The sequence below is a fragment of the Cannabis sativa genome, chromosome 8, assembly GCF_029168945.1.
Source record: "Cannabis sativa cultivar Pink pepper isolate KNU-18-1 chromosome 8, ASM2916894v1, whole genome shotgun sequence".
In the NCBI taxonomy this organism is placed as follows: domain Eukaryota; kingdom Viridiplantae; phylum Streptophyta; class Magnoliopsida; order Rosales; family Cannabaceae; genus Cannabis; species Cannabis sativa.
In genome coordinates, this window is record NC_083608.1 from 40573190 (window position 1) to 40595737 (window position 22548).

General features: G+C 36.6%; 4 protein-coding genes across 4 annotated transcripts; 2 read left to right on the forward strand and 2 right to left on the reverse strand.

Moving 5' to 3' along the window:
• Positions 1–11559: 11559 nt before the first annotated feature.
• On the forward strand, positions 11560–12421 carry LOC133030617 (uncharacterized). The gene is made up of 2 exons (XM_061103414.1): positions 11560–11790; positions 11882–12421. The coding sequence occupies exons 1-2, from the start codon at positions 11560–11562 to the stop codon at positions 12419–12421; spliced, it is 771 nt and encodes a 256-aa protein (XP_060959397.1).
• Positions 12422–13092: 671 nt separating this feature from the next.
• On the reverse strand, positions 13093–15553 carry LOC133030618 (uncharacterized). The gene is made up of 4 exons (XM_061103415.1): positions 15533–15553; positions 14159–15121; positions 13340–13854; positions 13093–13234 (listed from the first exon to the last, which is right to left on the reverse strand). The coding sequence occupies exons 2-4, from the start codon at positions 15119–15121 to the stop codon at positions 13093–13095; spliced, it is 1620 nt and encodes a 539-aa protein (XP_060959398.1). The 5' UTR covers positions 15533–15553.
• A 55-nt stretch (positions 15554–15608) lies between these two features.
• On the reverse strand, positions 15609–16433 carry LOC133030619 (uncharacterized). The gene has a single exon (XM_061103416.1). It carries the CDS (start codon positions 16431–16433, stop codon positions 15609–15611), a length of 825 nt encoding a protein of 274 aa, XP_060959399.1.
• Positions 16434–18693: 2260 nt separating this feature from the next.
• On the forward strand, positions 18694–19672 carry LOC115700882 (aquaporin SIP1-1-like). Its single transcript, XM_030628546.2, has one exon. The coding sequence runs from the start codon at positions 18824–18826 to the stop codon at positions 19553–19555; it is 732 nt and encodes a 243-aa protein (XP_030484406.1). The 5' UTR covers positions 18694–18823; the 3' UTR covers positions 19556–19672.
• The last annotated feature ends 2876 nt before the right edge of the window (positions 19673–22548 follow it).

Consider the following 22548-nt stretch of genomic DNA (forward strand, 5'->3'; position numbering starts at 1 on the left):
GCGGATTAGATCGGTTATTTGGGATCAACTGTTTTTTTTAATGATAAATTATTTAATATTTCATAGAAAAAAAAATTAAAAAAAGACTATTGTTTCTTAATCTCCAATAATAATCTATTTTCATCTCAATTTATATATAAATCAAACCAATATACATATATGTCAATATATATGTACTCATTTTTAGATTTACACTAAAATATATATGTATTCATTACTAAAATAAATAAATTAGTATATATATTTAAATTTATGTGTATGTATCTATGTGAATAAGAATAATTTGTTTGGTGTTTTTTATTATAAAATAAATAAAATACACTAACTCAATATATTACTTAAAAAGATTAAGAAATTAGACGTTTGTGTCTTTTTTTTTTTAATATTATTAGAAAATTAATATATAAATAAATGTTACGAAGATGGATTATTGTTCATCTTGTTTTTCGTTTGGCAAAAGGTCAATTAAGGAAGAGGTCGACAGGCTTAGAGGACTTGGGATCGAGGTGATCTTTCTTCTTCTCAGCAATGGAGAACGACAAGAAACAGAGGCGAAGGGTCAAGGGAGATCTGGGTTTGTTTATGTCTCTGAATGAATTTTCATGTGAGATAGCTTCTATTTTAATTGATGATTGTATTTTTAAAATTAATTTTCATATGAGATACATAAAGGGGCAAAGATATGGAACTCTCAATGAAGAGAAGCTTGGAGGCTGTTTATTGTGTTTTTAAAGTGAGTACAGAAAAAAAAAATTGTTATTTTAAAAATTAATTAATATTATTTGATTCAAATTTTTTAAAACTATTTTTCGATTTATTTTTTTAGAAAAAGAAAATCAATATTTATAACATACCACAACATGAACCTATCCCACCTCAAACTAAACCCCAGACCCGAAACATTGAACTCCAAACTCAAAACACTGAACCCCGGACGTGAAACACTCAACCCGACCTGAAACCCTGAACCACACCAAAACCCTGAGCCCTAGACCTGAAATCCTGAACCTCAGACCCAAAACCCTAAACCTTGGACTTAAAACCCTAAATCCCGGACCCGAAACCCTGAACCCCACACCCAAAACCCTGAACCCCATAGCCGAAACCCTGAACTCTAGAGCCAAAACCCTGAACCCCGGACCCGAAACCCTGAACCCCGGACTCAAAACCCTGAACCCGGACCCCGAACGAATTCGGATCTTAATCCAATAAGTTCGAGATCCAAATCTAAGTATGTGAGTAAAAAAAAAGTAAAAAAAAATATGTTAAAAAAAAAATTACTTTTGAAAATAGAAAATAACATTTTAATGTTTTTTGTTTTATAGTTTTTTTAAACTATTTTTTTTTAAAAAAAAAAAAAAAATTAGCCTAGTTTTTAAAAGTTGGTTTTTTTTTAACTGATGAAAACATAAAGGGGGCAAAGATTTGGAGTTCTAGATCTTTATTTTCATGAAGAGAAGCTCCACCCTAAAGAAGGGTAATGAAGCTGCTTATTAATTATTCTTATTCTATTTTAAAATTTATTCATGTTAATTTAATAATTATTTATTTATTTTAAAATCGTTTTTAAAATAATTATTGAATTTGGCAAATTAGAGAGCACACGTGTATCACTTAACACCACCAACCAACAGACTTGTACTAACGGAAGCACTCTTTTCCCAACTATAGGTATTTATGCCAACAAAATAAATATTTAAGTATAAAATTGTAATATAAATTAAAAACATTGACTATTTATACCACAATATATTATTTTTCTTTTTTAAGACTCTGTTTTTTTTTTTTCTTCCTTAAAGCTAAATTATGATAGAGAGAAAAATAACTTCCCTCAACTTGGGTAGGTTGGAATGCAGTAACAGTAGGCATCTCCAAACCCACTTGCTCATAAATATATTAATTGGAGGTCTAATAAGTAAAAGCACATGGAAATTTACTACTATATTTATTATGGTTTTTGTGTTTGACTGCATTATTCGTCAGGATCAGTGTATATAGGTTATCAAGAAAATTGTCTACATTATTAATTATTATATTTGAAATATTGAATCCAGAGAGCTAAATATAGCCAGCCAGGTTCAGTATCTGCATGTAATAAATCTCGTAATAACTGGGCAGACTGGTGTTCCAAAAACACACTCTATCACAAAGTCACATAAAACCCTATATTTTTCTCCAGATGCATTTTTTTTTCTCCATCTTTATTTATAATAATATACACCACTAAGTCACCGACAGTACTATTAAATATTGTTTTTGGAGAGCACTTGATGATGTTCTAGTTTTCAACTTTCCATAAATCAATGTAAAAATGTAATCTTATTAACTTCACAAGTTAAGCACAAATATTAATATTATTCACATACTTCAAGCATCATGTGGTGTGTAGTGTACAACTGAATGAAAGAACGGGAAGGCCCGTGATGTGGGTATGTGGAATTAAAATTGACCAAAAGATTTGGTGAGTTTTTTTTTTTTGTTTGAAATCGATTTTGTGAAGTTAGTTAATGATATAATATTTTGTTATAAATAGAAAGGGGGAAGAGAGTTAAATAAAAACTAGATATGTGTCGATTTTGACGGTTACACTAAAACAGCCTGTTTCCCTTGAAAGTATTTATTTTGTATTTTTTTCATTTTTGTTTTGGTAACAATATTTTAAGAAATCATAGGCAAGAAATACGGTAGACTGAAAATATTCTAAATATTCATTGGATGTAGAGAGTTGGAAAGACCTTGATGGAGAATCTTGCTTCTGTTTTGTGGACAGAGGAAGAAAATAATAATCAAAAGCTACTATTAAGCAGACTAGAAAGACATAGAGAGAGGAATAATTTTGTTTTTTTTGACACGAGAACTTTATTTGAGGTTAAGCAAAAATCGAAGCTGTATAAGTCTGGCAGAGGAACTGCACAAATCTCACTAGGAGATGACTCAAATGTCGGCCAATCACGCTGATATCGAAAGGAGCATTAAGCTCATGGCTCACGTAGGAGCATCGAAGGAGACAACCCCCCAAAAAGGGCCTAAAGCCAACACCACAAAAGACATAGGGAATTCAACCCCGACAAAACTAAACAAATAACAAAAATTAAACCAAATAAAAACATAACATAAGTTAGCTTCAAAAGACTTTCCCCTCATGCAAAGGAGGTCACCCGAAGGCCCAAGACAAGCAGACCAAAGGGATAGAAACGACGCCATCTTCCGACAATAAAAGCCTACTCTCTGCCATCTAAGGGGGTTTTGAACAGTTGGACAAGGGAAGCACATCTCTTTGGGTAAAACCCGAGTCCCTTTCTCTACATCGACAATACTCCGAAAGCTAACCACGAGCCATTGTGCACCGGAGCCAAGACGCCTGAATAGAAATCCAAGGGACACAGAGATTTGAGAAAAATAGAAGAGAAACAACCACTACAAGAAATGTCATTTTACCATCACAGTTCGCTACTGTGCCGGTAAAAGTAATTTTTTCTAGTGCATTTCGCAAACTGCGTTGGCAGGTCAAAGTTTTACCAGCGCACATTGCAGTGGTTAAAATCTAACTTTTACCAGCGCATTTAGACGCTGGGAAAAGTTATTTTTGCTAGCACTTTTCATTTTGTGCTGGCAAAATTTCTAATACCAACGTTGATTTGCCAACTTCTTTTACCAACGCATCAGAAGTAAATTCCATTTTACTAGCGCAATACCAAATTTTTGCTAAAAGTGACATTTCTTGTAGTGAACACGCCAAGGCCTAAGCTCTTGCTTGAGAAGGACCACCGAAACTCGCCATCCCCCAAAATCGAAAGGAAGATAGCGCAGAGAAGTCCACCTTCATCGCCTTCCACTAATCTATGAGACCGGAGCTACCCACGACCACCAACCTCCGACTTGAGACACCTCAATAGAGACGTCCATCCACCATATTCAGCGTCACTAGTCTGAAAGCTTGGGCATCGTAGCACGAGTCTCAAGGAGAGAGAAAGATGGCAAACACTTATCACCTCCACTCACACCAGCTACCCAACGGAGGAACCTCCGCCTTCTACCTGCTGCAGCAAGAGCCAAGTCGCTAGGCGCCACCAGCTAGAACCGGCCGGCGGCGCCCAACCCAAACCCTAAAGTGTGAAAGAAGAAGAAAATGGAACAAACCCTAATCTTAGAGAGAGAGAGAGAGATATGGCGGTATTATGTTCTTAGAGAGGAGTAAGTTTTTGGAAGTGTTCGGTGTGAAAAATCTCCATCTATTTCTATCAATAGCTCAATCTCTTTTTGGATTTTTTTTTTTTATTTTTACACTTAATTTGAAACAGCTTTTTTTTTTTTTTTTCGAAATTCTACATAGAAACCCGCCTTATTGCAACTAACAGAGCAACCTAAACTGCAACAAAAAATCGTATATCAACTCACATAGAAACCAAGAAATCACTTTACAAATCTAAACCGTAAATTTAAAAAAAAAAAATAGTATATGGGGTAATTTTTTTCTTTTTTTTTTTAGAAAATAGCTCAATCTCTTTTTAATTGATATTCCAGATAACTTTCACTTTGATCATTCGGTTATCATATTGTATTGTCCATCAATCTTGTATGGGTGATGTAAAATAGCCCTAAAATTATAACAAATAATCAAAATAATCAAATATAACAAATTAATTAAAAATTATAAAAATACATTTATTATATATTAATATTTTTTAAAAAAATTATATAATTAAATTAAGTTATATAAATTTTGTTGTATTACATATTAATATATTGTAGCAAAAACAAATAAATATATTAGATCACTGTAATTAATAAATTATATCACTGAAAATTAATATGTCGTAGTAATAAAATTATGGGTCTTTTTAATTTTACATTTCAAAATAGTTTTTTTTTTTTACATTTTACAGAATTCTACATCGAAATCTCTATTGCAACTAGTGGAGCAACCTAAATCGCAACCAAAATCGTATAGCAACCCACATAGAAACCACCGGAGAAACCACTTTAGAAACTCAAACCGTAAATTTGAAATAATAAAAAGTTAAGAAAATAGTACATAGGGTACGTAATTCTCCTAAAATTATATACCACAAAAAAAATTATAACAATACTAAATTAATACTTAAAACATATATATTATACTAATAAAATTATAAATATCACTATTATAATATGTATACCATACCAATTTTTTTTGGATATAATCATTATATATAATAAAATAGAAACTAAATATCATCTTAAATAAATGATATACTATACATAACAAAAATATATACCATACAATAAAATATATATATACCACGACAAATAAAATTATATATTACCATTGTATGTAATAAGATCGAAACTAATTAAATATTATTTAAAATAAATAATATATCATACAATTAAAATATATAAAAATAATAATTAAATATATGTAGCATGTCAATAAAATTATGTACCTAAATTAAAATATGTGTATTATATATGCTAACAAAATTATAGGCTAATTAGTAATTTTTCCCCCTGAATTTTGACATGTACTAAATCGTGCCCCTTGAACTTTTTTGGCCGTTAAAAATTTCCCCTGAACTATTGAGATTGTTAAATTTAAGGACTTTTGTCTAGTTTTAGTAAAAAAATTCTAACATGGATGAAAGTTCAAGGGGCATGATTTAGTACATATCAAAGTTTGAGGGGCATGATTTGGTAGATATCAAAGTCTGAGGAGCATAGTTTAGTCAGGGCCGTTTCAAGGTGATGAGAAGCCTAGGGCGAAATTTGAAATAAGGCCTTTTCTTTTAATAAAAATTAAAATAAATTTTAAATAAATTTGGACACAATATCAATTTTAATTCTTTTATCTCTATGTAATAAATAATTTTTTGCATTAAAAATGTACGTGAATATTTTAAAATTAAAAGTACTTGAATATATTTTTTTTATATAGTGTAATACAAATATTTAAGTTATAATATTATTATTTATTTATTTTTGAAATGCTAAGTAAAACTTTTCACAAATAACTAAAAGAATAAAAAGTGTATTTTCAAAAAAAATATTAAAGATGACTAGCGTAGGGATTGAACTTGAACCTCAAGGTTAACACAAGCTCTACTTACCATCTGTGCTGGATGCTTTTCATGTAATTTATTGAGTTAAATATTTATATATTATATGTTTTTATATGTATATATTAATTTTAATTTTTTCGGGGTCTCCAAAATTGTGGGGCCTGGGGCCAAGGCCCCGGCTGCCCCGCCCTCTGGCCGGCCCTGAGTTTAGTACATAAACAATCACTGAAACAGTAAAATTGAATGAAAGTAGACAAAAGTCCTTAAATTTAACAATTTCAATAGTTCGGGGGAAATTTTTAACGACCAAAAAAGTTTAGGAGCACGATTTACTACATGTCAAAGTCCAGGGGGGAAAATTACAATCAATTGAACCGATAAATTATTTTTCTAACTTATAAAATTTATATTTTGATAATTTATTTTTTGAATGGAAGTTAATATTTTAATTGGTATATTGATATAATAATTAATTGAGATTCTATTAAATACATTAACATTAAAAAAAAAAAATAGTATGGAATGAGAAAATATTTGGCATGTGAGTGTTAACAAAAACAAATATAAAATTTGTTAAAAAAAATTAATACACAACTGATATCTCAAACTCACACACTCTTATTACAGGCAATTCTTCACTTTGGGTCAACTGTGTATCACACCTTCTTACATTATATAAGAAAAATATAATTTAAAGATCTGCCTGTATTATAGTAAATTAAAATGTGAAATTGTAAATGCTCTCTCTCTCTCGAGAAGAGCCTTCTTGTAGAGATGCTGGAAAAGCCTGATACCACCATGGATGACCTGCTTGCTAGAACTACTAATCTAACAGTGCTAGATGAGGAAGGATGGGAAGTTAATACTGTCGGGGGGACTGAAGTGGCCTCATTTTGTGCAATGGGGCGTTTGTGCTCCAACCGTCCGATGAGTCGTTCTTTATTCAAAACGATTCTGGGACGTGTTTGGGGAATTTCAGAAAGGGATTGGGGAGTGGAAATTAAACTTACTACTAAAAAATCAAGTTTTTTGGTCTTCTCCTTCAAATCATCTCAAGATTTGGATAGGATTTTGACCAAGAACCCTTGGTTCCTTAATAATGGCTTTCTAATTGTGGAGAGGCTTGATGGAATTCCTCAAGATTGGGATAAAGTGCTCACTCGTTTCCCTCTTAGTGGGTGAATTCTTCAGTTGCCTACTCGTTCGATCACACAAGGGAACTTGGAGCGACTGGCGGGTTATCCGGGCGAAGTTATTGAAGTTCAGAAAGTTGATATCTCTAAGATCGTGACTAAGGAATTTTTCACCTTCAAGGTTTGGTGTGATATTTCAATTCCTCATATGTCCAGGCTTCCTTTTTCCGAGTGAGGGTCGAAAGATTTGGTTCCCATTCAGGTATGATCGTCTACCTTTTATGTGTTTTAAATGTGGTTTTGTGGGACATGATGCTCGGGTTTGTGCAGAGCCAGTCAAATTTTTTGAGGATGGATTGGGGAATCAACTGCCGCGATATGGTTCTTGGTTAAAGGTTGATGATAGAAGAGACTTATCTGCTTCGTCTTCTCAAGGTTCTTCTAGCAGATTTGCTCAGACCACCACTCCCCCTCGCTTTCCAGTGAAAGGGGTCTCTCATTCTGATGTTTTGCCCACTAATCCTGGGAAGGTTAATGCGGGTAGCTCCTCTTCTCTTGTTTGTCCTGAGTTGTTACCAAGGAAGGTAGCGGGTTCGGTTGTTACTCCCACCATTACTGGGCTTGGTTTCGTGGAAAAGAGTAAGGAGGTTGGTTTGGCCGATCCTACTGGTTTGATTTATGCTGAGCAACAGGCTCATGATGGAAATTCTAGTTCTGGTGGACATTCTGGTATGGAAAGGGTGCGTGAGGGGCTCTGTAATGCTAAACGAAGCGGTTCTTGGAGAGATGAGAGGTTGGTTATCTCAAATTGTGAGTCTAAATTACCAGATAGCTTGTCCAACTCTTTCCTACAGGGGAACTTGGTTGACACACATCTAATTGATCCTGGGAATCTCTTGGATGTTCCTATAAGTTATGACAATAACTGTGATTAGGGGTGTACGTCGGTCGGTTTGGTCGGGTTATAGCATATTTTTATTAATCCAATATAAATATCGGGTTGCAAATATTTAATCGTAACCCGCCTAATGAAAATTTTAGAAAAAGTTCAACTCGCCCAATGATTTTGTCAGTTTGGTCGGGTTAACCCGTCCAAATCGTTCTTTTTTTTTTTTTTTTTTTTATAATTGTTATTGTTAGTTTATAGAATTCAAGTAATTAATTTTTTAAAAAATAAAAATATATTATTTATATTTCAAGTTAAAAAATGTTATAGTTTAAATTAATTTTAAGAAGTTTAATATAAGAAAAATATAATTGAGTAAATATAAAATAATAGAAAAAAGTGATAATATGGTATAGATTTTAAACTTTAACTTCAATATCTAAATACACTAAAACTTATTAACTATAAAATCTAAGTTTTAAGTTAAAAATTAAAATGTCCAAACTTTAAATACAAAATAGTTTAACTAATAAATGTAATTTATATAATATAAGATATACACTTTTATTAAAAAAATATATAAATCGGTTTAATTCGGTTTATTCGGGTTAATTACGCGGTTTAGAATAATTTGTAAACCACCCAATATATTCATTGGGCGGTTTGGAATTTCATTATATTATTTCGAGTTGTATTTTTTGTCAGTTTATTCGGTTTGGTTTAAGTGGTTTATTCGGGTTAGGCGGTTTGTAAATTTTATTGAACACCCCTAGCTGCTATAGTATAAATGCAAACTTTTATATAAAAATAGTGTATCATGTAATTTTTTTTTTATTTAATTAATATTACATCCACGTTAGAAAAACATATAACATTTATTTTTTAAATTTAAAAAGAGATAAAAATAAGAGAAAAAAGAGAAAATGGAAAAAGAAAGAGAAAGGGAATTAACTGAGTAATAGAGACTAAAAAAAATGACATAAACAGTAAACATATTTTTATAAGGGAAATTTGACATTTTATGCTTAAAAATGTGTAATGGTGTTAAATTATACCATCATCCTAAGAATTTGGTAACTATGCCAATCTTTTAATGGTAACCCCAAAATGCCCTCTCCTCAAACCCAAAAAAATCAGCCCCTCCTTTCTCTCTCTTTCCCTCTCGTTTGATCTCTCTCTCTTTCTTCTCTCACTCTCTCTCTTCTCGCACTCTCTCTCTTTCACTTTGTCTCTCTTTCTCATTGCTCTCTCCGTTGCCGCCGACTGCCGCCGCCTGCCACCTCCACGTCTTGGCCGACTGCCACCTTGAAGATTCTCACCCTCAAAGTCCACCACACTCAACAAAGCAATGGGTAAGTATTTTTCTTAGTAAATAGTGTTGTTTTTTGTTGTATTGTATGGATCTGAACGTTGTTAGTTGTAATATGTGACTTTTGTGTCCTTGAAATGGAGGTAGAGTTTGTGGCTAACAGTCTGTGTTTTTCTGGGTTTTTTTTGGTTTTGGCGATTTTATGCGACATCATGCGATGTGTTGTGCGATGCCATGAGAAATCTGAGGTTAGGGATGACATGATTAATTTTGGCGACTTTGTACGATTATTGTACGATTGTATATGCGATATTAATGTTTGGCGATTTGTGTGCGATTTATATTGCGTCGTTATGCGATTTTGTTGATTTCCAGATATTGTGCGACTTTATGCGATTTCTTTCCTTTGTTGTGCGATTATTGTGCGACATCATAACTGGTTTATTTTATGCTAGCTTAAGGCGATGTTGTGCGATATTGTGCGATAGTGTGTGCGATATAGTATGGTATTTTTAAATGTAAGTTTGTTTGTTTTTCTTTGGGACAGATTCATCTGTATTTGTGCCTGTACTGTATGATGGCGTTTGGACTTTGGAGGGTTTCAACTGGGTATTTGATTCCTCAAAAAGTAAGACATTGATATTGGACATTGACTGTACACTGAAAAAGTTGCATGAAGTTTTGCATGAGGAGTTGGAGGTGGACCCCTTGGTGTTTGAATTGAAGTTAGAAGTTCTTTACATGTACATGAAAGGCACTAAGTTTCCACCTGAGGTTTTAGTGAAAGATAGTCAACTACGAGTGTTCTTGAGCATGAAGGCAAAAATGAGTGTGGACAACTTGTTGCCACTATTTGTGACTAAGGTGAAGAAGAATGTGAATTTGGAGCAGACTCCCCGAAATGTAACCCCTAGAAGTGTTGTTGGGACCTTTGTCCCGCAAACCGATCCGGGGTTGGTTTGGACGAGCAAGTTGGCACTAATGTAGATGATGAGAGAGTGGGTATCGAGTTTCATCATTCAGATGAGTTCGATGCTCCCTTTTACAACAATGATCCTGTCATTGATTTGGGTGTGGATGATGATGTGGCTGCTGATGTACCTCCCCTGAGGATGGAACTAACTCCAAGCAACCAAGTAGAGCGACAAAGAAGACCCCCCCGTAGTGAGAATCGCCAAACACCAGGAACTAGTAGCGATCGGCCAGTCCTTCTAATAGTGCTCCCGTATCCGAATTTGAAGTTTCTACTAAATTCAAACCTCTTGTGTGGACAAGGGAAGACATAGAGGAAAATAATGTGTATACAACATCTCTTAGTGGTACGCCTTCAGGGGAGATATATCTTGGCAAGTTGTACAAAAACAAGGAAGAATTGAAGAATGTAGTTGGTAGGTATGCACTGAAAAATAATTTTGAGTGGATGGTAAGTAAGTCTGGCACTGATGTGTTTTACGTTACTTGTAAGGATGAAAATTGTAAATGGAGATTAAGGGGGAAGAAGAAGGCACTTTATGACATGTTTGAGGTTACTGTGTTTCACAACGAACACACATGTAACTTGGATTCTAGACATTCTGATCACCGCAAGCAAAGACCGTGGGTCATTGGTCACATTATTAAGAACAAGTACACATCAGATGGATCTAACTACAAGGCAAAAGACATACAGAGGGATATGTTTGATGAATATGGCATCAAGATGAGTTACGAGAAAGCTTGGAGATGTAGAGAGAAGGCAGTTATGTACAAGAGGGGTACTCCAGCAGAATCTTATACGAAATTATATGGTTACTTCTACATGCTGGAACAGAATAATCCAGACACTATTACCGACATTGTCGCCGAGGATAACCGGTTCAAGTACCGTTTACGGTCACTCGATGCTTGTAGGAAGGGATTTAAGTATTGTCGTCCTGTGATTAGTATCGACGGAACATTCTTGAAGACGAAGTATGGAGGAACACTGTTAGTTGCTGTTGCGTACGATGCAAACAACCAATTGTTTCCGGTAGCCTTTGCAATTGTTGACAGTGAGAATCATGACTCTTGGAAGTATTTCTTGCGAAAGTTGAAGGAAGCCATTGGTCGGTTGAAAATCTTATGTTCATATCGGATAGGCATCAAAGCATTGAACATGCCGTTGATGTTGTTTTCCCAGAAGCATGCCACTGTGCATGCTTCAAGCATATTACTATGAATGTCAATCACAAGTTTAAGACTGATGTATGCAACAAGCAAATATGGCTTGCAGCTTACGCATGGAACAAGACGGAATGTGATAGGCATTGTGAGGTGCTGAAACAGATGGACCCTGCCATTGCTACATACGTCGAGCAAATAGGGTTTGAAAAGTGGGCTCGTCCTTATTGTCCAGGCGATCGGTACAACATAATGACAAGCAACGCTGCCGAAAGCTTCAACAAGGTGACGAAGAATTCGTAAAATATCCAAGAACTATTTTGGTTGACTTCATCGGTTCACACTTCAAAATTGGTTTGCTTCTCGTCTCGAAAAGGCTAGTAAGTGCGCTACTCCTTTGGCTACTACTTTTGAAAATGATTTAAAGGATCAACACAAAGATGGTATGTTCAGGAGTGTCCTTCGTAATGGTGCCCAATTGTTCAACGTTGGTACGAGTCCTCAAGGTGAGAGAGGTGGTGATGTGAACTTAGTGGAGAGAACATGCACTTGCAGACTTTTCCAAATGCTGAAAATCCCTTGTCCACATGCATGTGCCGCAGCAGTTAGTCAGAATGTGAGCGTGTACACACTTTGCTCTCCATATTACACTAAAGAAACGTGGAAGAAAACCTACGATGCCACAATTAATATTGTTGGCGAGGAGGATGAGTGGGTACTACCGGAACATATCAAGAACATAAGAATCGGGGTACCAGTGGAGAAAAAACCAGTAGGTCGGCCTAGGAAGAGCAATGCAGGTAGAAGACCGACGAAGCGTCGACCTTCTAGTGGTCAGGTGGTAGTGGAACCTCGTCATTGTTCGCTATGTCACGGTTCAGGGCACAACAGAGCTACATGCAAAGCTCGAGTTTGAACCATTTCTCCAATTTTTAAATGAATATGTGTTGTATTGCTGGTTGTTGGATATTGTGCTTTTTTCTCCTAGATTAATAATTTTTTGGTTTTTTTACCCATTTTAGGCGACATTATGCGATTACTGTGCGATTTGTAACTGACAGGAGCTAGTTTGTAGTTTGTTTTGTATTTTTTGGCGATATCCTGCGATTATTGTGCGATTTTTGTGCGATGTTAACTGACAGGATCTTGACAGGATCTTGTTTTTTGGTTGCTCGTTTCTGTAGTGTCTGACGATATTTTTGCGATTATGGTGCGATTTTTGTGCGATGTTAACTGACAGGATCCTGTTTTTGAGTTTGCTTTGGTTCTGTATTTTTGGCGACATTGTGCGATTATGGTGCGATTTTTCTGCGATGTGAACTAATCTAGATTTGTTAGTTTGTGTATTTTGGCGATATTATGCGCGATGAATGTGCGATTTTAATGCGATTCCTAGTGAAATAATTTATCAAGAAGTCATCTTCTCACAGGATTTATGAAAAATTTAAAAAAGAAATAAATTGATACAAGCAACAATTTAAATAGCTTTAAATTTACTTGTTATATATAAATTTGGTGAGATTATAATACAATTACAAAAGGGGAGTTTATGTGTACAAGATTAACATTGCAAAAACCTACAAAAAACTACCACGTTAAGTTCTGGTAAAATAGGTCCACACACCACCTATGTCTAAAGGTGAGCATGTTATCATCATGCACATGCTCCAACGACCGATCCAGCATCAAGTGCTCAATGTGCTCCATGGCATACATTCCACAATTGCCACTAAAAAAAAAAACTAAATATTAGCAACAATTAAGTTAAGTAATTCATAATGGAGTGCAAAATTAAATAAATTACTCAAAATATACAAAAGAAAAAGAGATTCACCTGCTGTTCGTTTGTGGTACAACCTCCGAGGTAGCTCGTCTATAATGGAGGGGTAGGAGCTGACTGAGATCGCCCAACTCCACCGGATGTACATAATTATTATATTGGAAATAACCGCTATCTCGAATTAGATTTGCAAAGAGCTCGCTGTAAGGCTTCAAATATGACTCCATGGCTGCCTCAACGGTGGCACCGATATCAGAATCATATACAATGATCTCCCAGTTCTCGATATCCACCTCAACTGCCACCCAGTGGCGCTCTTTGGGAAGGTGCAACACAAAGTATATGTACTCCTGCTTCTCCCAACATGGCAAGTATCTGTGCGGTATCCCCTGCACGTAACTCATGACGCTCTCATCCCATTTCATCTTGCTCCTGTCACCCTCACACATATTCCAAAACATGGAAAAGAACTGTGGAGCAGATGTGTCCAAAACTACACCTTTTCGGGTGTAGACTTCTGGGTACAGGGTCCGTCTTCTTCTCAATAAGTGCGCCATGGCATCAATTTGCTGTGTTCCAAATGAAAACAGTTAGAAATAAGTCGCATAAAAGTCGCACAACGAATCGCAGGAAATCGCACAGCAAATTACCAAAATTGTTTCAAATAATCGCACAACAATCGCACAAAAATCGCACAGTAATCGCGAACCAACATAAATCAGTTTATAATCGCAAGCACATCGCACATAAATCGCATAAACCAGATTACATATAGAGTAAGTATAAATCGCATATAAATCGCATGTAAGTCGCATATAAGTCGCACAAACAATAAAAAACACAATAAATTAATTCTGTTAAGAAATAACTTACAGCATCTTCGAGCCATTCGTTCAGCACCATCAACTTCACGAACCACGATCTAGTGGCTTCGCCAGTGTGAACATCCCTAGGACGGCCATTGTCCCTAGCATAAGTGATCCACTTCTGGAAAAATTTTAACAGCCGGGCGTCCGCCGGTTTCAGGGTGTCTACTACCACGGGCCCATGTCGTTGTTTCTTCTTCCCAGCAGTGTAGTCATTCAAGAAAACCGGCTTGCGCTTTCGCCTAAGCCTACAGAACTCCACTCCATCTGGTGGCCCCTGCAACTCTTCCACATCCTGAGATTCAGTATCACCCAGCGAAATGACAATGGCGTTTGCAGGAGTAGAAGGAACGTCACATGCGTCAGGTTGCCAATCTTCTGGGTAGACATCATCATCATCATCATATGTCGGCGGTGATGGATGTACCGTCTGTAATGGCTCTGCCGTGTCTGATGGTGTGGGGTCTGATTGCTGTGCCGGCCCTGATGGTTGTGTCGGCTCCGAAGGCTGCTTCTGTAACAAACTTATCACGGTCGCAATTTGATCCATGATAAGATTCTTCATCTCTTTCTGACTTCTCTTGAAGTCAGCCTTCATCTCAGTCTGCGCAGTCAGGATCGCAACTTGTTGCGCTTCTACCTTCTCCAACCTCTTAGCCAACAAGAGGTAGTTGGAGTCATTGGCTGGAGCAGAGCTTGGGGGCACAGTGGCAGGCGTTGGGGGCACGGTGGCAGATGTGGAGGCGTCTGGTGCTTCTTTGGGTGGGGATGGTGGAATAATTTTGGACTTTTTCACATAATCCGCCACCCGTTCGGCTTGGGTCTGGAATGCGGTCGAATCTTGCGCCCCGACTTGCGTTTCTTCGACCTCATCCAACCCCATTTCCACCGTGGGGACCTCACCCTCACAATTGCTCTTCCAATAGTCCACCTCCCAATTCCTAGGATACAGAATTTGAAGAACAACCATCTGGAAAAAAATATATATTAATTATCGCACAAAAATCGCACACACGTCGCATAAAATCGCAGAAAAGACCAGGTTTGTTTAAAACACAAAAAGCATATTAAACTCGCCCAAAAATCGCAAAAAAGTCGCATAACATCGCAGAAAATAGCAGAATCCTATTCAGCATAGTGAAATCGCACAATAATCGCACGAAAATTGCATAAACTCGCAAAATAAAACAGTTGCAAATGAAATAGGTCTAACTCGCACAAAAATCGCATTGACATCGCATAAACTCGCTAAATGAAACAGAGGCAAATGAAAAACATGTTTAAATCGCACAAAAATCGCATTATAATCGCATAAAATCGTTGTAAAGCACAATTTAGCAAAAGAAATACCAAAACAACAAAGAAAGTCAGATTGGCATACCCTTTTCTCGAATAGGGTAGCGACATCGAAAGTTGCTTGACATCATGTTTCGTAATCGTGTTGGGGGTGCTCCAATTCAACATTCGAGGGAATCTAGTCCCTCCGCACCGCCCGTACTTCTTCCCCAAATCTGCATCACCTCAAAGGCCCAGTATTGTAGCGCCGGTGCATATCCGTAGACATTGTACTTCGCCTCTGGTTGAGTAATTTTTTTCTCCTTCTTCCCTTTCTTCTTATCCTTAGTAGATTTATCAAGGTAGTTCTTCCTCAGGTCAGTCATACTTTTGGCTGTGGATGACAACAACTTCTGATATGAAAGAAGGCCCCACGAATATTCGAAGAACTTCTCCTCGTTTTCTACTAACTTTAGCATATCCGACCATATATAAACACCCTCAGCCCTAGATAGAAGCACTCCTTCAACAAATGCACACAGCCCCAGCTTGTACACGTCGTCGGCCACATCGCACGCCTCAAAAGCTAGCCAAAGGGTTTTGAAAGTGACCCGTTTGGCATTATTGAGGTAGTCCCGCAATATCCGATCAGACTCACATAGTGTATTCAATTCTTCAGTCGAGGGGCCACCGCTCATCTTCAGTCCCGTAATCAATCCAAACTCAGATCTTCCAAATCTGGCCTCGGTTTTACCCACGTAAAACCACACTTCATCATTCTTTACCTCACTCACTTTCATTTTCCTCAACAGTAGTTGATGCACAATCACCCCGGAGAATTTCAGTTCATTCGCATTCCAAAAAACTCCAAAAGGAGTTTCCTTCACCCTCTCGGTCAGGTTAAAGGCTTCAAACTTTGCTTTAATAGAAGCAAAGTACCCATTTCCTCGGTAAGTGATACGCCCAGGAAAATGCTCAGCCAAGGGGAGAATGAGTTCTGGAGCCATCTGCAAATACAAACAGGAAGATTATTAATCGCATAGAAATCGCATAGAAATCGCATAACAGCCAATGAATGACATACAACATCGCACAAACTCGCACATAAATCGCACATTAATCGCAGACCAGAAATAATCCTGGTTGGCAACATATTTGAATTTAAATCGCACACCATCGCACAAGGAATCGCTAAAAATCGCACAAATATAAAAATTGCAAACACAATAGCTATAAAATCGCACAAAGTCGCACAAGAAATCGACAAAAATCGCACAAAAGACGTTTCCACATTAAATGGTAATTAATGTGACATTTATTATCCCGCCTAACCAACTACTTGATTATGTCGCTAACATGTCGCACATAAATCGCGACATGTCGCGAAAATTGCCCAGATTGCTTTTTGCATGACAAACATGTGTACAATTGTGTAATTCAATTTTTACATTTATTATCCCACCTTCCCAACTACTAGTTTTCTCTATAAAAGCCAATTGTCTATCTCATAAGTTACACATATTTTCTTAATTTTTTTCCTCTTAAGATAATTCTCTTAGCAATGTCTACTAGAAGGAACAAGGGCAAATATCCGATTCTTACTCCTGAAGAGATCAAGCAGGAGCCTGATTGTGGGGAAATTACGCCTCAAATGCAAAAAGTGCTTGACGACATGAAACGTTTTGAAAATGAACGGCTTATGAACGAGTGGAGGTTTCTAAAACTTGAAAAAAAATTTAACAAAACAGGTGTATGGCGGCTCCACCACCGGGGTTCCCCGAAGGCTGCCGTCGCTGCAAGTTAGGTTATTTAAATGGTAAACAGGTGAAGCCTGGATCTCTATGCAAATATTGCAAGGCTACACTTCGCTTTGAGTCGCAAATGTAATCGTTAAACGTCGCTAAATATCGACTTTTCACTGAATAAATAAAAGTTACATTAATGTCGCTATATGTCGCTAACTTAATCGTGAAACGTCGCTATTTTTTAATTTTTTCCAGAATTGATAAAAGTTCTTCCTACATATCGCTTTGAAATCGCACATAATCGCACAGAAATCGCACAAAATAAAAAAAAACCCCAAAATCTATCTCCCTAAACTCAGTTTCTTCCCCAAACTCTAAAATTGATAAATTTAAACAAATACATTTCAGTTATATCACAGATGCACAATGTATATGATAAATTGCAAAAAAAAAGTTAAGTTTAGCCCATACCTGGTTCGTGGATTGTGCTTGGGACGATTTCTCCTCGGAGTGGGTCTCGTGTGGGTCGTGTGGGTAACACTTGGAAATTTCTGATGTCAGTAAAATCGCACAATAAGTCGCAAATAAATCGCATAATGTCACTAAAAATTCAAAACCTTGACCACATTCTATAAATCGCTCAAAATCGCACAACATCGCATAATATCGCTTAACATACCCAACACAGAAAGTCTACAACTTAATCGCACAAGATCGCACATAAATCGCACAAAGTCGCAAAAACACAAAAACACATGAACAGATCAATCAGCACGAAACCCATATTTTTCCTACATTTTTCTTGCACAATTTATCACAAAAACACATACTAACTCAAAATTAACCACATATTCATCCACAAATTAGGTCACACTTTAAAGATAAATTAAAATAAAAATTTGAAAAAAATACCTCTTTAATGCGATTGGGTTCGTGGGATTCGAGTGGGTGTAGTTGGTCGCTGGGATCGATTTGGTCGAGAGGGTCGGTGTTCGTTGTGTCGAGAGGGTCGTTGTTCGTTCGTGAGTTCGTTGGGTCGTCGCTCGTTCCGAGGGGTGGGTTCGTTGGGTCGTCCGTCGTTTGGGGGGTAGGTTCGTTGGGTCGTCGGAGGGGTGGGTTCGTTGGGTAGTCGGAGTCGTCGGAGGTTGGCGTCGATGGTCTGGTTCGAATGGAGGGGTGGGTGGGTTCGGGGTTTTGGGTTCGAATGGAAAGGGAAGGAAGAGAGAGAGAACGTTGATAGAGAGGAGGAGGGAAACTGAAAAGCTAGGGGTATTTTTGGAACCCAATTGAAAAATGAGCATATTTACACAATGTGTAATTTTTTTGTTTAAAATAACACCATGTGTTATTTTTTAGCATGAAAGATCAAATTTCCCTTTTATAATTAAAAAACTATTTAAAAAATAAAATTATTAAAAATAAATTTTATAAAAAAAATTAAAAAACCTTGTATAAATAAAAATGTAAAAAAAATACTAAATTTGACATTTAATTTAAAAATTCCTTAATCCAGTCCAGACCAACGTGGAACTCTGTTCACCAAATACAAAGGCAGTGACTTGTGACTTGTGAGCATTTCTGCAAGAGAAGGCATCTAGTTTAGTAACTAGCTCAGTACAATTAATTATACAGAAGTAGATAACAAACAAAACATGGGTGTTCTCAAGGACGCCATGGGAGACGCAATTCTGACCTCTATGTGGATCGTCAGCATACCCCTCACAAGGATTTTGATCTCCATCTTCATTTCCTATGTGGGTATTCAACCAAAGTCTCTCTCAGGACTTTTCACATCAACCATTGCTACATCTCTTCGTCTCCTAACCTTCAACTTGTTCTCAAGAGCCTTAGGTGGAGCAAACTTTAACCCTTCTACGGCAACCGCTTTCTACGCTGCTGGCCTTAAATCCGATGCCTCTCTCATCTCCATGGCTACCCGATTCCCAGCTCAGGCTACCGGCGGAGTGGTCGGTGTCAAGGCACTTCTGAAATTCATGCCAAAAGAGTACAAAGGTTTTCTCAGAGGCCCTTCTCTGAAAGTTGATTTGCACACAGGGGCCGCAGCCGAAGGGGTCTTGACTTTTATGTTTTGCTTTTCAGTCCTTATGGTGGTGGTGAGAGGTCCCAAAAGTCCATTTTTGAAAGTATGGTTGCTTTCGTATGTGACTACTGGATTGTACTTTTTGAGGTCTGGGTATACTGGGCCTTCTATGAATCCGGCTAATGCATTTGGCTGGGCTTATGAAAATGACTTGCATAATAGTTGGGAACAGTTCTATGTTTATTGGGCTTGCCCCATTATTGGAGCCATTGTTGCGGCCTGTCTTTTTCGGGCCTTGTCTCCGAAACCAGTGATTAAGATCACTAAGAAGAAGAAAGAGTAGAAAGAGGTAGTTGAATGTGACTTCATGAATTTATAAGTGTATAGATTATGTAGGGATCAAAATATGCTGTAATAAATGCTTGGTGAAGTGTGATTACTCAGATTTAATATTGTAATATATATTTGTGTTTCATCTGCTGGTATATAGTAGAGTGCGTATGATATTTGCTTTGAATTAAAAAAAATCTAAAAAGACTTTTCTTCATTATCAGAAAAAGAAAAAAAAAAAACTTTGTATGTTGTGGGCGGTTGGAGCACAATATTAAAAAGTATATCACAAAGTTTTGTTTTTTTTTTTTTTTGGTACAATATAGGAAAATTTACAAAAATACTAGAATTTGAGTTAATTTTTACAAACATACTCTCACACGATATTTTTTTCTTCAAAAATACTGTATTTTTATAAAACAACAGTGGAACACAAAACAGAACAACTAAAAATAACAGTGGAACAACTAAAAAACAACCGTAGAATTACAGTAAAAACTTAACACACTATACAGTATAAAGTTACATAGTATTTTTGAAAAAATTTCCGCCCAACAACAGTGAAAACTTAACACAATACACAGTATTAAACTTACACAATATTTTTGAAAAAAATTCTGCCTACAGTAAAAAAGTAAAAAAAGTTAGAAATTTTAGGATGTGGTGTAAATAATCCTACAAAATATAGTATAATTTTTAAGATAATTATTTCATATATTATTATTATTTTTTTTAATTTTACGGTTTGGGTTACTCCGATAGTTGCTTCAGTAGTTTCTATGTGGGCTGCTATGTAGATTTTAGTTGCGATTTAAGTTGCTCTGTTGGTTGTTATGTGGATTTTCGTAAAAATACAAAAACAAAATACTTTAAAGTGTAAAAATAAAAATAACCATAATATTTATGGTCTTTAAGGTGTTTAATAGGGTGGCATTTATGACTGTTAATGATTTTTTATATATACCAAATTAAATATGTGTGTTTTGTTAGCCAAAGTTAGTTTTGAATCGAAATGTGTATTTTTTTCAAAATCCAAACGTGTTCTTCGTGTTCTTTATAACTCAAAGTATTAAGAATCACAACGAATGTCAAAATCGAGTCTTTTCTATCAGGAAATAACACATTATGCAGTCTAAAATTGTCATGCGAACCTAAAAGATTACAATCTAACGTGGGAATTAAAAAGTTTCTTAAAGCTTGAAACTTATCAATGACAGGTTCAAAGAAGAGATGTCAAAGAAGAGAGGATAAGACATATATGGAGAGAAAAGATCAAAGATCTAAAAGCATGTCATGCTAAAAGCCAACACTTGGCTAGACAAGGCTGCTCGACAAAGGCTACTATAAGCAAGACGAGAATGAGGAAGTTCCCATTCGACCAAATGTTAGAATAGGGACTTGGGGAGCAAATGTTATCTTAAATTTTGTCTACCTAACGTGGCATGTTCACGTGAGGACACGTGGAATACATCCTTGCTAATTTCAAAATAAAGTATCCTTAGAAGGTATGGCAAAACTGTCAAGCAGCAAGTGAAAGGAGTTAAGCGAGCCGTCAAGGAGCTATACCACCATATCTGGCCGGCTAAGGAGAGTACATAGGCCGGCCAGGATGAGCTTGTAGGGTCAGCTAGGGTTTGACCACAAGCTGACCAGCTAAAGGTGTCTTTCAGACCAAGGGAGAGTCTGTTTGACTGAGGAAGCCTCACCTCTATCAAAAAAAGGTTGGCCTCTACCTACAAAGGTTGGCCTCCACCTACGAAGGCTGGCCAACACTTGCCAAAGCTGGCAAGAACACGACCTGTAAGATCCTAGCCGACCAAACCTCAATATACATACATTGTATGGCCCACCAACTTTTGCTTGGTAGGCCTTTGATGCGCAGACACTAAGCCAAGTTGCGAGTTGGGTCTTGACAGCCCACAAAAATAGGGTAAAATATTAGTAACTTTCCCATTTGTAAGGGATAATTTAGTCATTTATTATTTATTAATTAATTATGTAAATAATAGCTTTATTTTACCTATTTTTGAGGGATATTAGGGATGTAAGCTCTACTATATAAAGAGCATTAGCCTAACCCTAATTCTCTAAGTTCTAAGGGCTAAGTCATTAAGCCTCTAAGCTCCCTATGCTCTCAACTCTAACTCCTTAAAACCCTAACTCTCTTTTCTCCTCTCTTCTACACGCCTCGAAGGCTCTCTCTCTCTCTCTCTCTCTCTCTCTCTCTCTCTTGATACTTGCCTACTTGATTCATAAATTGTAATCTTAAGAGAGCTACTGCAGATTCCACAACACTTGTGATTTGAGTAGTATTCTCTCTGGTATCAATAATACCAAAAGGGAAGTAGGTCATTACCGCTAACTAAGGAGATCGAACCTCTATAAAATCTTGCGTCTCATTTACTTTTCTATTCTTATTGTGTAATACGTAGCAAGCATCAACATTAAATAGACTCCGCTGTTGGTTGACCAAATTTAAGGTCAACATATATATAAGAAATTATTTGAGGTTACAACATATTTATTAGTAAGGCTATGAAGTTTATATGCATCAATCAGCATGTCAATGTGGGGCAGTGGGAAACTGTCGTTAGGGCAGGCTTTGTTTAAGTCGGTGAACTCTATGTATACCCTTAATTTTCCATTCTTTTTCGAAACTACCACTGGGTTCAAAAGCCAGGCCGGGTATAGTACTTCCATGATGGTGTCATTTTTCAACATCTTTCCCACCTTTTCATTCACAACTTTGTTCCTATCTATGCCAATCTTCCTTCTCTTTTGTCTGACGGGGATGCAATTTGGGTTCACATTTGTGGGTGATGGTATCAGGATTTATGCCAGTCATGTCAAAATCATCCCAAGCAAATACCTGGTAATAAACTTTGAGCAAAGTTGTAATCTCCTCTTCTCTCGTGTGAGATTTGCATCTATGAATGTTGTTTTCTTTGGATCTATAGGATGGATTGATACTTCTTGCAACTCTTCGATTGTAGGAGTTTAGGTGTT